The sequence below is a fragment of the Dunckerocampus dactyliophorus genome, chromosome 10, assembly GCF_027744805.1.
Source record: "Dunckerocampus dactyliophorus isolate RoL2022-P2 chromosome 10, RoL_Ddac_1.1, whole genome shotgun sequence".
Taxonomy (NCBI): domain Eukaryota; kingdom Metazoa; phylum Chordata; class Actinopteri; order Syngnathiformes; family Syngnathidae; genus Dunckerocampus; species Dunckerocampus dactyliophorus.
The window spans coordinates 30,204,884-30,223,772 of NC_072828.1; the positions used below are offsets into that span (position 1 = coordinate 30,204,884).

At 40.7% G+C, this 18,889-nt stretch overlaps 1 protein-coding gene across 3 annotated transcripts in view; it reads right to left on the reverse strand.

The window, feature by feature from the left end:
• Positions 1–18,300, reverse strand: part of negr1 (neuronal growth regulator 1) — a 191,061-nt gene extending 172,761 nt beyond the window's left edge. For 2 of the 3 annotated variants that reach the window (XM_054790012.1, XM_054790011.1), the window contains exons 1-2: positions 17,838–18,140; positions 17,218–17,262 (exon numbers count right to left, since the gene is read on the reverse strand). In XM_054790012.1, the coding sequence (XP_054645987.1) occupies positions 17,218–17,262; positions 17,838–17,998 (206 nt within the window). In that variant the 5' untranslated portion in view covers positions 17,999–18,140. Of the gene's footprint in view, positions 1–17,217; positions 17,263–17,837 lie in introns of all 3 variants that reach the window. The other variant, XM_054790013.1, reaches the window with a different exon arrangement.
• Positions 18,301–18,889: the final 589 nt, after the last annotated feature.

The following is an 18,889-nucleotide window of genomic DNA, read 5'->3' on the forward strand; positions in this document are numbered from 1 at the left end:
AAAATGTCACTGTCCATGTGTACTTGCACACTTAGTGATTTTTAATATGATTATTGCCCTCCATGTACCTACACTATGTATCCAAATGCCACCGAAACAATGTTATTACGTTGCTCTGCAACTCAGCGTGCCGTTCATTTTGTTTGGATGAAGACTTGTGACATTGCATAGCTTATCATCCTTCCTTTGTTTTAATTAAACACGTGTCAGCAGCCGTGGGTAATAAACACGATGTTGTGCACTCGATGATTGACGATAAAAGGTTTAAGTCTGCAAAAATTGTCTAACTGATGGAAACAGGTCGAAACCGGCTTGGTAAATTGACCTACGTAGATTTTTACAATATTAAACTCAACGCATTTATGACATCATTCATGAACGTGAAAGGTTTCTTTTGCATAAAAAGCAAACATTTGAATACATTTGAAACTTATATATAAAATATATGGTGATAAAGAATGAATGCACCGTCTACGGTACTACATCTTTTTTGGATATAACACCGAGCAGTGAATGAGTGTTGCTGTTGTGCGATATATTTGTAAATAAATGACCATGTGGTCAAAAACATTCCCACTTTCTCATGCACTCCAAACCATTAGTGCAGATTTTTAAAAATGAAGTTGTTATAGACTGTATAAAGTAATCCCTCGCCACGCCGCCCTTCAAATTTCCTAGCGCCGCTCAAGCACGTTTTTTCCAAAATATATTAGCTAATAAATCATGCGGTTCCGTGGTTGAGTACGGCCTATTGGTAGTCAAAACATGTGCATATTTAGGACGCGTACGTGTTTTCTGACAAAATTAAACATTTTCAAGCATAAAAATAGCTCAATTAACCAAAATACAAATATAAGGCATTCAGAAGAGGAATTTTCTCAATATGTAGTATACTACCCTGGTCACTAGGTGTCAGTAATGTTACTGTAAAGTTGGGTGAGACACACAAGCGCCAGACTTTTATTGCAGGTTTGAATGATGTCACAACAGGCACAATAATCCTTAACACGACCTACTGTTGCGGCCATAACCCACGCCAAGCTAAAACTCAACTCTGAACCCCCAACGCCACTTTGTGGCCCCAAGCACTCAAACACATTTACAGCACACACACACACACACGAGTGCAAGTATTTGTCTTATTTCCTCTTATTATATCCAATATATTGGGTATGAATTAGGAATCCTACTTTGCAAAAATTCACTCATCATGGTCGGGCCTGGAAGCAATGAACCGCTATAAATGAGGGATTACTGTATATCCATTGTATATAGGATCTTCCATTTAGAAGATAAATGCATATTTGTTTCTGTATTCATCTATTTGGTATCTTTCTATATGTCAGAAAGTACAAAATAGGAGTATTGATCAGGGGTCAGTTAACTCTGTTCAAACATGGTCTAAATTGGTTCTTCCTTTTCACGTCCAACGGCGGATAGGGAGGAAGGCTGGAGCTGGCGTTATGATTGATGACAAGTCTCCTCTGGTGCACTCGTCACCGCTGATGTACTCGCACACCGCTTCACTTTCCAGCACTAATTGGCCAACCCTGCAAATTCTCCTCGCCGTGCTTGCGGGGTCCATCTCTGAGCAAACCGCCCACGCAGACGTGTGTGAGGTGCACGACTACACGACGTCTGATTAAAGCACTGCTCACAAACCTGCAAACATGTCAGCCACACCGTGGGGGTGGGGGTGGGGGGTCCTGTTAACTGTGTAGTCCACATTAGGTGGGGAAATAAGGTGGGCAGCACCAGCTCGAAGTATTTCCGTACCCCTAGAATGAGTTTTCCGTGCACATACAGAAAACAACAACACAGTCCGAACAAAAGCTGTGTGATGTCCCATCAGACTGTGATCCTCTTCTCAATGCGATCGGTGGCGTGTTTCATTTGTTTCTCCCGTCTGAATGAAGGTGACTTACATAACCAGTGATATGTGTGTAACGCTTATGACCACAGATAGTAAGCGACAAAGTCCTGATTAAATGCCTCGCTCAAGGACTCTCCTCTTTGCCCACATTTGAACTGACAACCTCTGGACATTAATCCATTTAGGGCATGGGGGTGTGTGTGAGGGGTAGGGGAGGTTCGCTTCAGAGCAAACAGAATGCCTTCGTCCTTTAAAACTGTTTGCAAAACAACACAGTATGCTCTCATCCGCACACATCTGCGGCGCTAAGCTTGCAAAGCATATGGTTGGAAAGGATTCCATTAACGGGTGCTGTACGTTCCCTGCTCTCCAATCAAGGGCAAAGGTGTGCAGCGAAGTATTACTGACTAGCACAGTTTTGGAGTAAATACTGTATGTTTAAGTATAAAAGGAGGCCTTTTGCTGAACGATAATTGTTGTACAAATTATTGCAGATAAACCATGTTACTGTCAACATTATTTGGAGATCATTTTTTCAGGAATGGCAGGATAACATAAGTCATAATAATGCAAGTACACCGTATCTGTATCAAAAGCAATACACTTTCATTCTTCAAGAGTATTTCACACTGCAATTGGAATGTCAAGAGTTTTTAAATGAATCAACAAACAACAAAATAAATTAAGCAAACAAAAAAGACAAAAAACCCCAATGAAAATAAAAAGGACTCTGACTATTTTAGCAAAATTGCACTTAAATGAAAATCATAATCATTCACGATATTTCTGATTTTGAATCAGTGTCACTTTTGTTGTCTGAATATTGACAATAAAAATGGAGAAATAACCCGCAAATACTCAGCTCCCTTGTCAGCTCATATGCATATACACTTCCTTGATTCACTTTTAGCAACGTTATATCTGGAATATGTTGTTTAATGAGGTTTTGTCGGAGTTTTGTCATAATACATGTTTTGGATGCAGTAAAATGCGTTTAGTGCACCATGAGTTAATTTCCACGTTAATGGAATTGCGGATGGAATCGCGGAATTGGCAAATAAAACGGAATGTACTGTTAAATACAGAGTCTCGAGGATATTAACATATTGTGAATGAAATGCTGTAATTGTGAGGAGAAGGAATGTTTGTGTGGGGAATTATTTCCCCAGCAGAACGCTCATTCATAGCAGCGTGTCCTCACAAACACTAACCAGGGCCTCCAGAAGTAAGTCCGTGAAAACTCTCTCCACCGAGTGTGAGCGTCAGCTCACGTACAGCAATGGTCAGTGTAAACTGGCTGGGTTAGCTTAGTTTAGCATAGAATGCTAATGCAGCTGTGTGTGTGGGCCAAAGGTGTGTTTTGGGTAATGTAACCAAGTGTTTTAGGATGCCCGTGCCCGTGCCCATACCTATGACTTCGTGCGTGAAATAAAGACAACATCCACGGCTGCAAGAGGCACCCAGCTAGCTACCTCAGTTAGCAAGACTCAAAATACATTTTCAACACACACCATACTTCCGGACTTCAAAATAAGAGTTGATTATCGTGACAAGCCTATATAAACGCTACTGTGAACCAAATGAGATGATGGATCACAGTCATTAGCTGTTGAATAAATACATTTTCTTTCTTCAGAATTTCAAAAATAACTTGATTTTTGTTGTTGTTGTTCCTCTCTTTTTGGTGTATTGCATTCATGCCCTTGCTCGTTCTGCCGCTTTCCTCCTTACAAAATGGCAAACCATCTCAGTGTCTCCAGGCTGTATCATTACGCCTTGTCGCTTCCTCGGTAGCACGGCAAACTACAACAACGTGACATCCCCCAGGAAAATCTTCAGAATTCCTATTGAGGAGCAGGTGGAGGTGATATGTACAGGAGCCTTTGAATTTTGGCTGTCATCTGGGTTTAAACAGGCTCTCCCGAGGACAAACTGAGGATTTAGCCGTTCTTCCTTAGACAGGTTTGCTTGTTTATAAGCTGTTGTTAAGCACATTTATCTTTCCTTTTAAAGCATATTATTATTATTCTGTTTTTAGTCTACATAGCAGCGTATGCTTGAATAATTCATGTAGTTGGACCCAATTTTCTGGTATTAATCGTAAGATGATAATATATATATATATAAAATATATATATATATATATATATATATATATATAAAAAATATATATATATATATACACAGTATATATATATACACACACATACTGTACATATACATACATACATACATACATACATATATATATACTGTATATACACACTGTATTTCTGAGTCTTTTTTGCCAGCCAGCAGCTGATATATTGACAGTGACAATGTGAAAATTGGAGCTGACTCAAAAGGAAATTTGAGTGCCTGAAGATTAACTCCCAAATGTTTCTTTCCTTTCAGGGGTAACACAATAAAAAGTCTACTTAAGCTCTCATGATCACTGTACATTACACCATAAAATTCTCCACACAGGTACTGTATAAACATGACAAGATAATAGAAATCCCAAAACAGAAGCCATCAAACTTCACTGGCTGTAAAGGTCATGATCCTCCACGATTACTGGCATAATACCCTGGGAATAAAACACACAATTAAAGCCCTCTATAGGTCTGCATTTTGCTTTGCAACATGAACAACAGCCCCATTCATCAAGTATTGAGCTGAAACGGAAAAGACTTGGCAGTTAGTGAAGCACAGCAGTGACAGGCCTTGTTACCTGCTGTCGGATGCAGGAAAAAACTCATAAAGAAAATAAAAACAGCTTGTCAAGACACCTCCTTAATGTAAATGCATTATGACGTACGCCCTTAGGCGCAAAGAAGAGGATGCAGCACCAGAACACTGGTGGTTTCACGCTATTTCCAAATGCATTCGATTTTTTTGCGGGGGGGGGAGCTCAATCAATTTCCAGACACCAAAAAAAAACAGTTTGTGCCTGAACACATATGAATAGATTCTGCAGTCAACAGAAAACAGAAAAGTTTCAGGCCCTAAAGAGAAGACTGCACTTACATGTGGAAGTATTTACTCTGCTTGGCATTTCTTCCAAAAGGTCAGAGGAAAGCCAAATCATACAAAACCCAAGCAATGTAAATCCAATTCATCCATTCCAGACACCCAAAAATCTAGTGAAGAAATGTTAATTTTACATGCAAAAAAAGGGAAATAATGATAAATGACAAATTAAATGGATAAATGATCATTAATCATCACTTTTAACTTGACTGAAGACTCTGAAGACTTGGCAAAGACAGCGAGGAACGGAACGAGAGGAGGGCAGACAGTATGGTTGTGCATGATAAACCGGTTTATCATACCAAAAAAAAAACAAAAAATACCAAATACTACCAAAAGAATTTGACTTGTCAATGTAAACGCAAAGCGCCCAGAAAGTGAGGCACATGCGCAAAAGCATGATGTCACATGCTTCTGCCGTGTGTTTACGGAAGTATTGCCTAAGTCTGAGCTCTCCTCCACACGCTTGTGGCAACTTCAAGGATTTTGTGCAATCAGAGTCAACATCTTCTTAACCAAATTATTAAGGTTAAGAAGAAAAGTTAAGTCAAGAAGATAAAAATAACATCTGTCCTGGAACAGCAGATGAAAAATAGCCTTTTGGCCAATTCTGGTGCATTTGCAGCAAAGCTAATTAATGTACACTGTCCCCATCAAGTAAACCAATAAATAAATACAAGAACTGAGAAATTGGAAAACTGAGGTTTGACTGTACTTGTTTGGCTTGCTTGTACTGTGTCAGTCACTAATTGAGCATTGAGATTTCATGATATTGAACGTTTATGGACAAAATTGGGAGTTTTTACCATAATTCTGCCAGTGGAGAGCTGCCTAGCAAGAGTCGTATAATTAGTCATGGAGCAGGCTAAGGGATCACTTACCTCTCCTGCTCTCTCCCGGATACATGCTGTTAAATAACTCTGTGGAAAGGCATCACTTCGCCAGCATTTGAACACTGTCTACTCACAGACAGCTCTTCACTGCTGAAGAGCTCTCAGACGTATTAGCTTTTTGACTCAAAAATGGATGTTTTCAACACTTTCTTTGCAAGGCTTGCACGCCATCTCCGGTGTGTTATTTTAGCGTCATCTACTGTATCCCCCTTGTTGAAGTGCACACATTTGTAAGCCCATCCATTTTCTAGCTCTTTGACTTTGGGCGAAAGGCGGACTGTACCCTGGACTGGTCGACAGTCGATCACAGGGCACATATAGAACCATTTATACCGTCACTGAGTGGGAACTGAACGCACACTGCCTGCAACTCCAAACCATCAGTGACCTAAATTTGTAAGTCTTATTGAAAAAAACAACAAATTACTGCCTGGGAAGTTAGCTTTGTGATGATGGCTGCCAGGTTAAATTATGACAAATTGTGTGTTCAAACTTATTTCAAGTGTGTGATAATCATTGTTGATTAAACACGTCTTGAAGCAACAGAGGAGAAAAGGAGTGCAGTACTATTGATTGACTGCATTTCAACTAATTTGCTGTATAAAGAAGATCAACACATCGTCTATGGGAAGTTTAACTACATCCAAAAAGACCTATGCAATGGCAAAACGCATCAAACTGAAAAAGTGTACAAGACAAGGTAGGCAATCTACAAGGGAAAGATTATTGTAGAACAAACATGTTCTTTTCCAGTTGAGGAATTTTCTCATCTCTGTATTTTGCTATTACAGCTTACTGGTATAAGCACACAACAAAAGGAAAGCATCTGGTTCATATTTTCTCTGAAGTGAACCACTGAAGGCATTTCAACACAGCACCTGGTTGCACACGCAGCTCTGCCAAGAACAGAGCCAAGACACAATACATTGGTAAAGGTAACCTCATAAGCACTGTACGGCTTTTTTTTTATGAACATGTTGGATGGTTATAAGGGTGACCATGAAAACAAAGACGACAAGATTATACTTTTCAGGTTGTGAGAAGTCCTACATTACCAAGTATGTTGGCAAGAACACAGGTGAATGTTTTAAAAATCAAAGTTTCTCCCGCATAGCAGAGAGAAGAAGCCAACGGGGGCATTGTGTTCGTATCAAAGGCAGCTCCTGGATTTAGGTTTGCAGCAGAGAGACTTGGCCCACACACTTCCACCAAAGACAACTAGCTGTTTTACAGAAGACGGAAGATTCTGTGCAAGCTAGAAAGAGATTGAACGCCTCAGGGAATTTCGATTGTTGCAACTGACTGTCACGTAGAATGCAAAAAGATGAAACTGAGAGTGTATGCGTTAAACCTATCAATATGTGGGAAAATCTTTGCATGACAGACTGGTTGCTACATTGCACAAGACATGTACAGTTTGCGCATATGGATTACCATCTACTTGTACTCTGTTCATTTTTTCACATAACAATGACAAAAACAAACTTCACTATATACTATACATTGTACTAGAGCTGCAACAATCAATCAATTATCCAATTATTCTACAACTATTTTGATATTATATTAATCGTAGGGGTTTTTTTTGTAAATATTTTGTGATTTCAGCTTCTGTGTTACAACACTTTTATTGCAAATGTTGATCCAAAATCGTCAGAAAAAGCATTTGGAAAGGTTTTCTGTACAAACTGAACGATTGTTCAGGAAGTGTTCTCAGGGCACTCAAACGAGCGCAACTGGACTGTTCAGGTTGTCTTAGAAGTCGTTTCGCCTCTCATCCGAGCAGGAGTCATCAGTTTATACTCAAAGACTAGGTGGGACAGACACCAGTCAGACTAGATAAGACAGCTGTCCTATCTTCTAAGACAACCTGAACCGTCCACTTGCGATCAACTGAATGCCCTGAGAATATAATTACCTGGATGAATGAGAATATTCAGAGGCATGTTCCGGAAGTGATTTACTAAAAGCCGACCAATTACAGTCATTAGAGTCCGCCTCACCGCAATGCAAGGTTAGAAATTTTTGGATGTGTACGTCACGCTACGCAAGAGCATTTGGAGGACAGAGCTTCCAACAAAGCAGCAGCATAAGCAAGCTATAGATACAGTAGAACAGAGCAAAAATACTGAACCATGGAAACACTTTGTAAAGGAGAACAATGGCAGAGAAGGAGATGTGTGGCAACACAACGGCTAAGGAGAGATTCATCTCACACCAAAGTGATGCACAGGTGGAGCTCAAGAAACGTGACTAATTGCCAGGTGACAACACGTGTGGCTTACCAGGAAAAACAGGAAGACAGGAAGGGAACATGACTAGTTTTAAGGAAACAATACATGTAGCATTACCTTCAATTTTGCGGTCAAATAGGTTTTGTGGCTCCAAGTGGGTTTTAATTTGGTGAAAACGAGTCCGAATGGCTCCTCAGATGTTAAAGGTTGCAGACCCCTGGTCTAGGGTCAAACCAATTACTCCATTAACCAAAACAACAAGCTTCAGATTAATCCACTAAGAAAATCATTGTTAGCTGCAGCCCGACATTGTACCAACGTTAAGTATATGTCCATGGTAGGTTCAGGGCCTAGGTTAAGACGTTCATTGACAGAAACCCTGGGACAGCAATGAAGTCCAACTTGTTGACTGCCTAAACGGGCTGATGTAGATATCAGCAAATACAAAAATTTGGTGTGAGACGATTTGACCTGTATAGTTTGTAACGTATGTACCAAATACACAAGTAAGTAGAAAGTAAATAGGATGCTCTCAGAATGACTTGTGCTCATCCATGAAAAACAGACTATTCAACTCAAACAATTGCTTATGTAATGCTAGAAAACAATTATACTGTAAAAAAAATAAATAGTTAACACATCAAAATGAATGTACTGAAGCAGCAAATATCAAATTAGTTTATCTATCCCTATCTTAAAGCACAAAATTAAATCAGCAATTTCAGTATTTACATAACTGATATTAGTATTTGGCCTACTTCTCCTCAAAAACACCAGCAACAAAAGGCAGCACAATTATTAGTGATACTGATTTGTTCTACTGCCTCTTTCTCCATTCAGTAGTAATTACCAATGCAGACACTCCAATTACCTGGCACCAACAAACATTTGCCTCAGTCTGAAATCCGCACATTCATTATGCAGATGACAGATATTGGAAAAAAAAAAAAAAACTTTTCAGTGACACCAATTAAAATTCTACAGCCATGAAATTACAGACAAATAAAGACAATATATGTCTCATTTGGTGTATGTTGGCGTATGCAAATTCCAAAAGTTAAAAGGTCATAGGGCTTAAGTCAATGGTGGTAACATAGATAACATAAAAGCGGTATCGCCAACAAAGTCTATTTAACAGCTGTAATATTCTAAAGGACAACCCTATGAGTGATTTTACAGAAGTTAGTGAACTTATATGTGTCAACTCAGGCTTACACACAAAGAACTTGCATTCCGGAAAATGGCATGAACCCTATTTATCCAGAGAAAACATTTCTTACTACCCTGCCATGTTTATTGAAATATGCTCACATTCAGTAGAAAAATAGCATCGTGTTGTCACCGCTTGTTCACCCTCTGACATCAAACTGTATTTAAGAATAATATGTTCAGGTCTACTGCAGAATGTGTAACATTTCTCACAACCTTGCCAAAAGCAAACTTTTCGTGATCAGCAAGCAAAATGGAGCACCCCTCAAACTGAAGCGTTTGTTGCAAAGATTTGCATGTCAGCATGTTCCATCTACACCTTGCTGATATGAGAGGCATACCCAGACTTGTTCGTGTACAGCAGCTTGGATGGACTGAAGAATCTCAGCTGGGATTGTACCGTACTGTCAGAAAACCACAACTAATTAGTGAGGACCTGACGTTGCCAAAAAGATAACCATATCTCCTTCCCAAAACCACTTATTTGAAATATTCCTGTAGAAAGACTGCAATTACGTGGATGCATACAGTGGGGGGATGCATAAAAGCTCAATTTCCCACAGCAAATCATTTCCCTAGTCCTTATAGTTGTTGTTACAACAGCAATATTAGCAATATGTTTTAAGCCTTACATAGAATCTATTTTCCTCTGAGGATTTACTATGAAAAAACATTTCTATTATGGAGTTAATTCGCAGAAGCACGCATTCACTTGATTGCAAACAGAAATGCTTAATTTTTGGAACACACGACGGATTGACTCTACCGACTAAAGAAGACACTAGATGCAGGCAGCCTCATGCCATCTAAACAATTTCATGCCTTAAATTAAACATATAACTAAAACCGCTCTGGAGAACACTCGCGCTTTTGCCGGTAAGAATTGTGCCTGTGAATGTTCTCATTCATCCAAGTCATTGTATCATTGTCATTGAATCGATCGGAACTGGACTGTTCAGTTTGTCTTAGAAGACAAAATGCCTCTTATCCAAGCAGGTTTCATCAGTTCATGCTCAAAGACTAGGTGTGCCAGTCAGACAAGATAGGACAGCTCTAGTCTGAGAACTTGGTGCAAAATCCAGTGTATTTATCCTCCTAAGGAGGAGGCATATCCAGTCAGAAATGGATTCGCTCTTTAGTGGTGTGAAGTGACGGTCGTTGGGATACAATGTGGAGCCTCTGCCCGCCAACGATGGCTGTTTGGGTGGTATCACCTTCGTTAGCATCCCATTCAGATCTAATGATGGTCATATACCTGAGACCAAGGTGGCGATTCCTTGTTTTTTGTTAAAGGCTAAATTATTTAATCTTTTAGGGAAGGACAGCATTGTATGTGGGAGGCAGATGGTGTCGCAGACCTCCCCCTCTTTTCAGAGATGGCTTCTCAACCTTAAAGGGATAGTTCGGATTTTTTTGACAAGAAGTTGTATGACATCCCCATCAGCATTGTAGTCCAATAACAGAGACTTACCCCCGACCTGGTCTTCTAAATCCAGTTCTGGTCAGATTTCCGTGATGAAGAACGTAGTTCCACTTAGTTGCTGAAGACAATTAAGTAAAGAGTTTGGCTTCTCAAAACAATATGCGTTCAAAAGATTAATACGTTTGCATCACAAAAACGGCTTCTCAAAAAATGCTTGCCGTTATATACTGTATATATATCTGTCTCCCGCCGTATCCCTGCGCACTATTGCCTGTGCATTCATGTTCATGTGACAAAGACACTCACATCTACTTCCGCGACGGAGAGCCGCGGCCATCTTGTTTATATATGAGTTCCACAGCGGAAGAAGATGCGAGTGTCTTTGTCACATTTACATGAACGTACATACAACTTCATGTCAAAAAATCTGAACTATCCCCTTAACATAGATGGCTTTCCTCACTCTCCTCTCAACCATCCTCCCCTGTCCATAATATGTATGTTTTTGTCCTCAAAAGAGTGTTCCTTCTCTTTGAAGTGCAGGTAGACTGCAGAGTCTTGACCTGAAAAGTTAGCCCCTCTGCATTGTGACATGCGCCTGCTCAGTGGCTGCTTGGTTTCCCCAATTTAAAAATTGGTGCATTCCTCACTGCACTGGACACACCAGATTTTTTTTCTGAGTATGGGGTATCCTGTTTTGGGGTGTACCAACCTCTGTGTCAAAGTTTTACCAGGTTTGAAGTGTATTGGTATGATATGTTTGTTCAAAATCTTTCTGATTTTCTCAGATAGCCCTGAGACATATAAGACGTGTAAGAGTTGGTTTACTTACTTGTCTACAATATTTGAGTGAACGGTGAATGGAGGTGAACAAAAGCATTTCAGCGTTGAGCAATAGCAGGGTAATCTTTAAAGAAGCTGTGATTGATCTCTTATGTAAAGTTCTCTGACGCCCATGAGAAGTGTATTGATTGACATAAAAGACCAAAGGTTATTGACCGCTGAAATCGTTCCTCATCATGATGTTATGGGTATCACTGATTTGAAAAATGTAGCAGGAAAAAAGCAACTGTAGCCATTTTATAATAATCCATATTGTGAATGAATTATCCACACAGGTTAGTGCAACATCCTTATCGAAAGGTCATGTAGTACTCAGAAAATAAACAAAGAAGTACCATAAAACAGCTTTGTGGCTTCCAAGTATGTATAAAAGGAATTGGGAGATGTGTGATTCCAGTCCCAGTTTCCCTCCAGCCCTTCCAAAGTATGACAAACATACTGAACCCCAGTTGCTCCTGATTCTATGTCATTATGTTATTATGTCCCACTGGTATCTTCATGTAGATTAATGCTAATGCTAAAACCCTTATCGGTCATTGATAACAAAGCTGCTCCTATTGCTTTTTGGTCCTTGTGGAAGCATTTGAGTCACCTCTTAATCAAAAATAAAGTTCATACAGTGGGGTAGGCAGGTCCACAGATGGAAGAAGTGCAGTAGGCGGATCAATGTAAATTAAACACCTGCAATGCCTACCGTACAAATAATGTGTGTCTGTGTATTAAGAGAAGCCCTGCACATTTACACACCGATTATGTCAATCTCCTGAAAGCGTGACCAGGTATTAAGAAGAACTATGCAAATGAAACTGCTTCAACCGAAAACCCAAACGATCATTTCAGTAGGCTAACTGGAATCCTTGAAGGAAAAATGTAGTTGCAGTTTGTCTGGTATGTGAGCTTATCTGGAAAAGGTCATCCATACTTCAGGAAGTACTTTCACCAAGACAGGAACAGATTGACCATGATGTTAACAATATGCCTGCCTTTCAATGGTTAAATGTTTGTTTTACCCACATAACATGCATGCTTGAATCGCTCCAGAGGGAAACCCATGTCCCCCTTCTGGTTATGCATCCTTATAGTGTCTACGCACTTGCAAAAAACGGAGGTCAAATGGCTATTCACACAATAAATGCGAGTTGTGAAGAAGACAATAAGCATATGGACTGTGAAACAGAGCAACGTTGTGCAGACAACAACACTACTCCCCAGTCAAGAGGATTTGGGCATTTCATTAATAGTCGATGTGTGCCTGATACCACTAATAATTTACAGCTAATGACCGTCTTTGGCACTCCTGAAACGTAATCCATCTCCCAACCAAGATTAGGTAGCCTTTGTTACATTTGGAGACCAAATTGGCCGTGGCCTTATTAAAAAAAAGTGTTGGAAAGCAGAAAGACTAAATTGATTTTTCTTCAACCATAGTTTTGTGTTAAAAAGACAGCTAACAGCTATGTGTTTAAATTGGACTATATGGAGAGAAAACAATCTATTAATAGTCCTCATTTTTGTCTTGACAGAATGGACGCATACCGCTTTAATGGATATTGCTTGCAAAAACAGTTTTGGTAAATGCCGACACAATTCCTTGCTCGGGAAAATGATAGATTGTTCAGTTACTTTCCTTGGTGTGGCTAGAAAACATAGCACCCGGTGTTATCAATCAATGCCACTCAGTCATAAAAAAAATATACTGTAGTTTTTCATTAACTGGTCTAATGACATGACATTTTTGAAGGCAAGCTACTGACCAGTCGAATTTGCATCCTGAAATGAGAGAAAGAGCTATCATTTTCCTGCTATGCCCTAGCATCATTATGTCACAGTCATATACAGTATTTGTACTGTAGAAAACACCATCATTATTAGTTGCAAATGACACTCTTTGTCATGCAAAGAGCACTTTGCCTCCTCACACAAGTTTCCGATACGCAGTATAAGACCTTATACATACTGGACACATACTGGGAGTATAATCTACATGAGGACCCAACACAGTCTACAATTCAAATGAAAATACGACAATGTGTGTTATCATTCTGTGTGGAGTACTCACCTTATGCTTGATATTTTAGTGAAGTTTGACTAAATTAACAGACAGTAGCTATTACAGCTGCTTATCCATGTGGAAGAGGCTGCCACTGATACTGTGTGTTTGCTGACAGCAGGGGGCAGCTCTCTTCATCTGGCTGTCTACTTCCAATTTGTAGCCAGTTGATGTTATTTTCATTCCAGGTTTAGTCAATTGAATCCAAAACAACATGGAATTTGTAAATGGGTTTGTGGGGGAAAGGATGCTGTGACTAAAGTGCTAGCAATGAATGCGCTTCCAATGGGAGTATGTCGGGAAAAAAATGCAGCATATGGGCCGAACTCGGATCCACTCATGCATGGTAAAATGCTGTGTAATCATGACAAGCTATCACAAACAACAAGGGTCTTTGTTGGAGGCTGAGCTTTTGGATAATGATTAAAAGGTGGTGCTACACACATGTACCATCCCTCATTCTTCTAGAAGCCCAGAACAATTTCAGTGGTGTGGTCCGACATGCATCATGACAGCAGTAATGTGGTGCTCACAATTGAATAAGTTGGGGGAAATTAATATGTGACAGAGCTTGTACCTCACGGGATCGACTCCATAATCCAGTGGCAGTGACTAATTGCACGCTTCAGGCGTCGTCAGTTTGCGAGAGATCTAACATTTTCTACAGCTAGCTTCGAGGTACCTCCTTAATGGTCAAGGTGTTCCCTTGGCAATAATGGGCACTACCCTTAAATCCTGAAAGACAAAAATCCATGTTTTTACGGCGGATGCTTTGGACCAATGAAAAAGACGGGAAGGGAGAAACAGCTAAGGGCCCTTGTGGTTAAAGAAAAGCATCAACTTTTATTGCCACTCAACTTTTATTGGTTGAAAACAGCAACTCGAACCTGGCCAGGAAAGGAGCAATTTTGAAGGTGTATTGGATTATTGCAACAGGTGGAAGCAGAGCACGAGTGTCCACTGGGGTGAATGAGGTTAAGGCGCCACTGGATAACTTAAAAAAATAAGAGAAACCTCACTCATACAAGCTGACTGAAAATGACTTCTAAATTTTCTACATCTCTCGGTGGATTTTTGTTGGAGATATTGTCGAGACTTTGCATTATTCTGAAGGTAGGAGGAAACTGAGCTGAGCTTATTACTGGTGCAAAAACCCATCAGGATCCAGGAGAAGCTTTTGCCTTCCCAAACTGACACCAGAGAATTTGAAGGCTTCTCCTAAGAGACATTCGGGGCTATAAGTCTCAAAGAAGGAATGGACTTTGTGTATGGAAGAAACTGCAAAAACAAAGAACAGTGGCCAATTTTGCAATTACAGTAGAACACATCTATAGTATATGCACAACCTCACTCAGCAAACAGTTCCTCTCTTCAGCAGGCTACCATGAGACGTCACTGACTACAAGCAGCCCTGAGTGGAACTTTCGACAGTTCAGCTGCTCTGTATTCAGCTCCATGCCTCGCATCTTCTAGTGTCAACATCTAGAGAATTCATTGAAATGGCGCAGGCTTGCCCTCCACATCCTTCACAACCTCTGAGCCATCACAGCGGATATTTGATATTGGTACAACAAGATACCATCAAGGCTCTCCTTAGATTGTGCATATTTCTGAGTGTATATAGTATGCGAATCAGACGATCTTGAGATGCTATGACATTTCAAGCATTTATATTAACTCGGGGTCACGAGATTAAAGCATAACAATATTTCTCGTTTCGAGAAAAGCTGTCTCACAAGAACAGAGCGGCCAGACATCTGTGATACTGTCAACGACGGCATCTATTGAGGATAACACATGTAATATGGAAGTGAATTGGAACAGCACATTAAGTGCTTTACGCACACTATAAACCTTGTAATCCAACCTACCGCCGTGTTCCCAGCGTCACTTGCTCATGACATGCAGCAGTTTTTTTCCATCAAAGTCGAACAGCTGCTGCCGTGTTAATGTCTATGTCATATGACTTCGCTCAAAACATGTGATAGTGGTATCTATTTCACAACTTCCTGGTACGACACGCTAATCAAAGCATATTGAAATACAAGTAATATGTAGTATTCTAGTCACTAGGCGGCAGCAATGACACAAAACATTGAGACATTACCTTACATTGTCTTGACATGACAAAGTGAAAAAAGTTATCCCATCCTTTGTGAAAGTTGTAAGTTTTTGGCTTCTTATGTTTAGAAGAAATACACTTGAGGCTAACTGGTTAGCTCGCTAGCCTGTTAGCTCACTAGGTAGTGGCCGTCCCGAGTGCCTGCAGTTTAAGACTTGCAATGTGGGAGTGTAAAGGCAACTATAGGGGTGTTACTTCATGTCTACAGGGCTCTAGTGTTAAAAAAAACGTATTTAGAAAGTCAGAAACAGGTTTTCTCTGCCATAAAACTATTCAATTTAATAACATTGAATCCTATATCGTGAAAATTCATTTAACGTCTGGAACCAATTAATTGCTATAAACAAGGGACGACTGTACTACAATCTGTTTTACGTGTATCTTTACATAACTACTTGTAGTATCATCTACAACTGCCGCCATTATTTTAACTTATCATTTTTATTTTTCATTTCAATTTGTGGAAAAAAGTTCCTGCAGTTAAAAGTGTCATGCTTAGCTCATGCATGCAAAGTTATAAATCATTTAAAAATGTACCTGCATTGTTTTGTGACTCAGTTAAATAAAAAAAGTCCGCTTGTCCAGCCCTATTTTGTCATTTTAGTTTTCTTAAACATAATGTTAAAATGTCATCGTGTGCTGAGTTTATCGTGACACCACTACCTTCACATTAACGTACTATTTCCATCCTGGCATTTCTACCTCCATTTCACCTGTTCACGGTCACAGGGGGGCGGGGAAAAATCAGTAGAAGTCAACCTACATTTTTACAGAAAACAAATGAACAAGAACCAGAATCGCAAGTAAAGCTTTTCTGTGTGAACTAAATACTGAAAATGACATTCATGGCTTTGCCTGCCATGCTGCCCCCACCTCCCGTAATAGCTCATCACCCCTAGGGAATGCACGCTACACTTTGGGAACCTCTGAGTTATGATGAGCCAAAGAGGAAAATCACAGTGGTTAGCATGTCAGCTACACAGACAGATCAAGGCTTCAAACCTCTGAGTGTAGTTGACATGTTCTCCCTGTTCTTGGGTGGATGTTCTCCGAGCACTCCGGTTTCCTCCCACATCCTACATGCATGTTAGGTTGAACAGAGACTCTAAATTGTCCATAAGTGTGAAATGAATGGTCGTTTATGTCCCGTGATGGACTGGTGACCAGTCCTGGGTGTACCCCACCTCTCACCCACGGTCAGCTGGGATAGGCTCCAGCTCACTCATGACCCTAATGAGGTAACGTGGTACAGAAAACAGATACGGTAAAGAGAGTCACTGCACATTTTGTGTTAATTTGACTTACACCATTACCTGTGTATAGTTATTCTCTATGGGGAAAATCAATTGACGATTCAAGCCAATCAAAAGGCAGACAGCTTCCTAGAAGAGAATGTTCGAGTATGGAGCATACACATCTTTAAAATTAACCATTCGGAATCCTTCCATTGCCTTTTATGTCAATATTTGCACATTTACAACCTCTAAATGAATGATTTTAAACCGTAAAAGGTCCAAACCACACCCATAGCAAGTGAGCAAAAAAGTCGGGCAGCTACCTGTGCAGCTGGCATGCACACCATGGATGGATGGAAGCGGGTGAGCTACGGATGAAGAGAAGATGCAGGTAGGTTGGAGACAGCAAGTCCTGACCACACATGTATTCTGCTGCTTCCTATTTAAAACTGCGACATCACACTGCACTGTCCCCAAAATGGGCATTAACGGTAGACACTAATATTATTCCACTCCATCATTAAGCAACAACACGGCACATCATAAACAATTCATGGGGGGCGACGACGCTCTGTGGCAGGCATACAGTATATTAATACGTCAACAATACCGCTGAGAAAATGTAGCAACTACACACCATTATCATGTATGTAGAGGTTGTTAACTTATAAAACTAGACGTATGTCCAAACTTTTGTGTGGCTAACGAGCCGAACTAGCTTGCACTTGTCGCGGGCTTTGAGTGTCTTGTTAGCGGTCAGCGCACTCGGCGCATCCCGGGCGGGCGGAGACAAGAAAGGCTTGGAGGGAAAAAAAAAAAAAAAACAGCCCCCCTATTGTGTCCCCTCTTTGGTAACAAAATGCCTTCATTTGGGGTGTTTATACGTGAAACAGTGCGGCTTGGTGGAACTCTGAAAAAAGTGATGTTAGCGAGTTGTCGGTACCTTAGTAGAGCCGTGTCGCCTTGCCTGCTGACCACACTTTCAACCGAGGAATAGTCCACAACTTGCCCCGCTGGCAAACACGACGGCAGGAAGCAGCAGAGGCTGAGGAGGACCGCACTTAGCCACTGACCACAAACACAAGCATCCGTCACCGCAATCATTATGTCCGTCACAGCTGGATGTGGTCGCTGCTTGTTTTTTATTCCAAGTCTGCCAAAATATGAGGAAAACCTTAAAGTGAGGCTATATCTCCACTCTCCGCGCAGCCAGCTATGAACGAGTGTTGAGTTGTCCCGGGTTTGCTCGATGCTGTGAGCCCACTGTGCGGGGAAGTGTACTCTCCAGTGGCTTGCACACCATCTAGCGAGGAAAGGCGGTTTAAAATGGGAGCAGAGCTGGAAGCAGACAACCCCCAGGCTCTGATCCTGTTGCCATGCGGCCGTTTCCCGGGCAACCCCGTTCCCAGTGGCTGGTGATGGAGCAGTGAGACCGCCTAGTATTGATACAACCCAGGAGCAATTAAGGATATCGACTGGCGAACCACCCCTATTATTTATTGTTATCATGCAAAAAAGCAAGGTGAGCCTTTGGTCGGATTGGAGCTGACCCTGGTGGTGATACACAAACACTACACGGCAAATATCACTGAAGGATGAAAATTATTTTTATACGATTATATCACTAAAATTTAAGGGGGCTGCTTGCGAGTGGCTCAAAATTACATTTTTTAAACACAAATTGGAGAACAAAATGGAAATAAATGTATATGTTTCACCGTTACAAGTTAAATTGAATAAATAGCTTATTGGCTGTCTCGTGCACACACATGCTCGTAGAGCTCACGCAAGTCATGGCTGACAACATGCTCCCTAACAATACACACACAAAAACAATAACACAGTAAGTGCAGTAAGTTACAGATGATAAGTTGCAGATGATATATTGTGCTCAGTCAGGTGGTTAGCATGTTGGCCTCCCACACGTCCATCAGTTTGGGCATACTCTGTGTGGAGTTTGCCTGTTCTCCCCGTGCGTGTGTTGGTTTTCTCCAG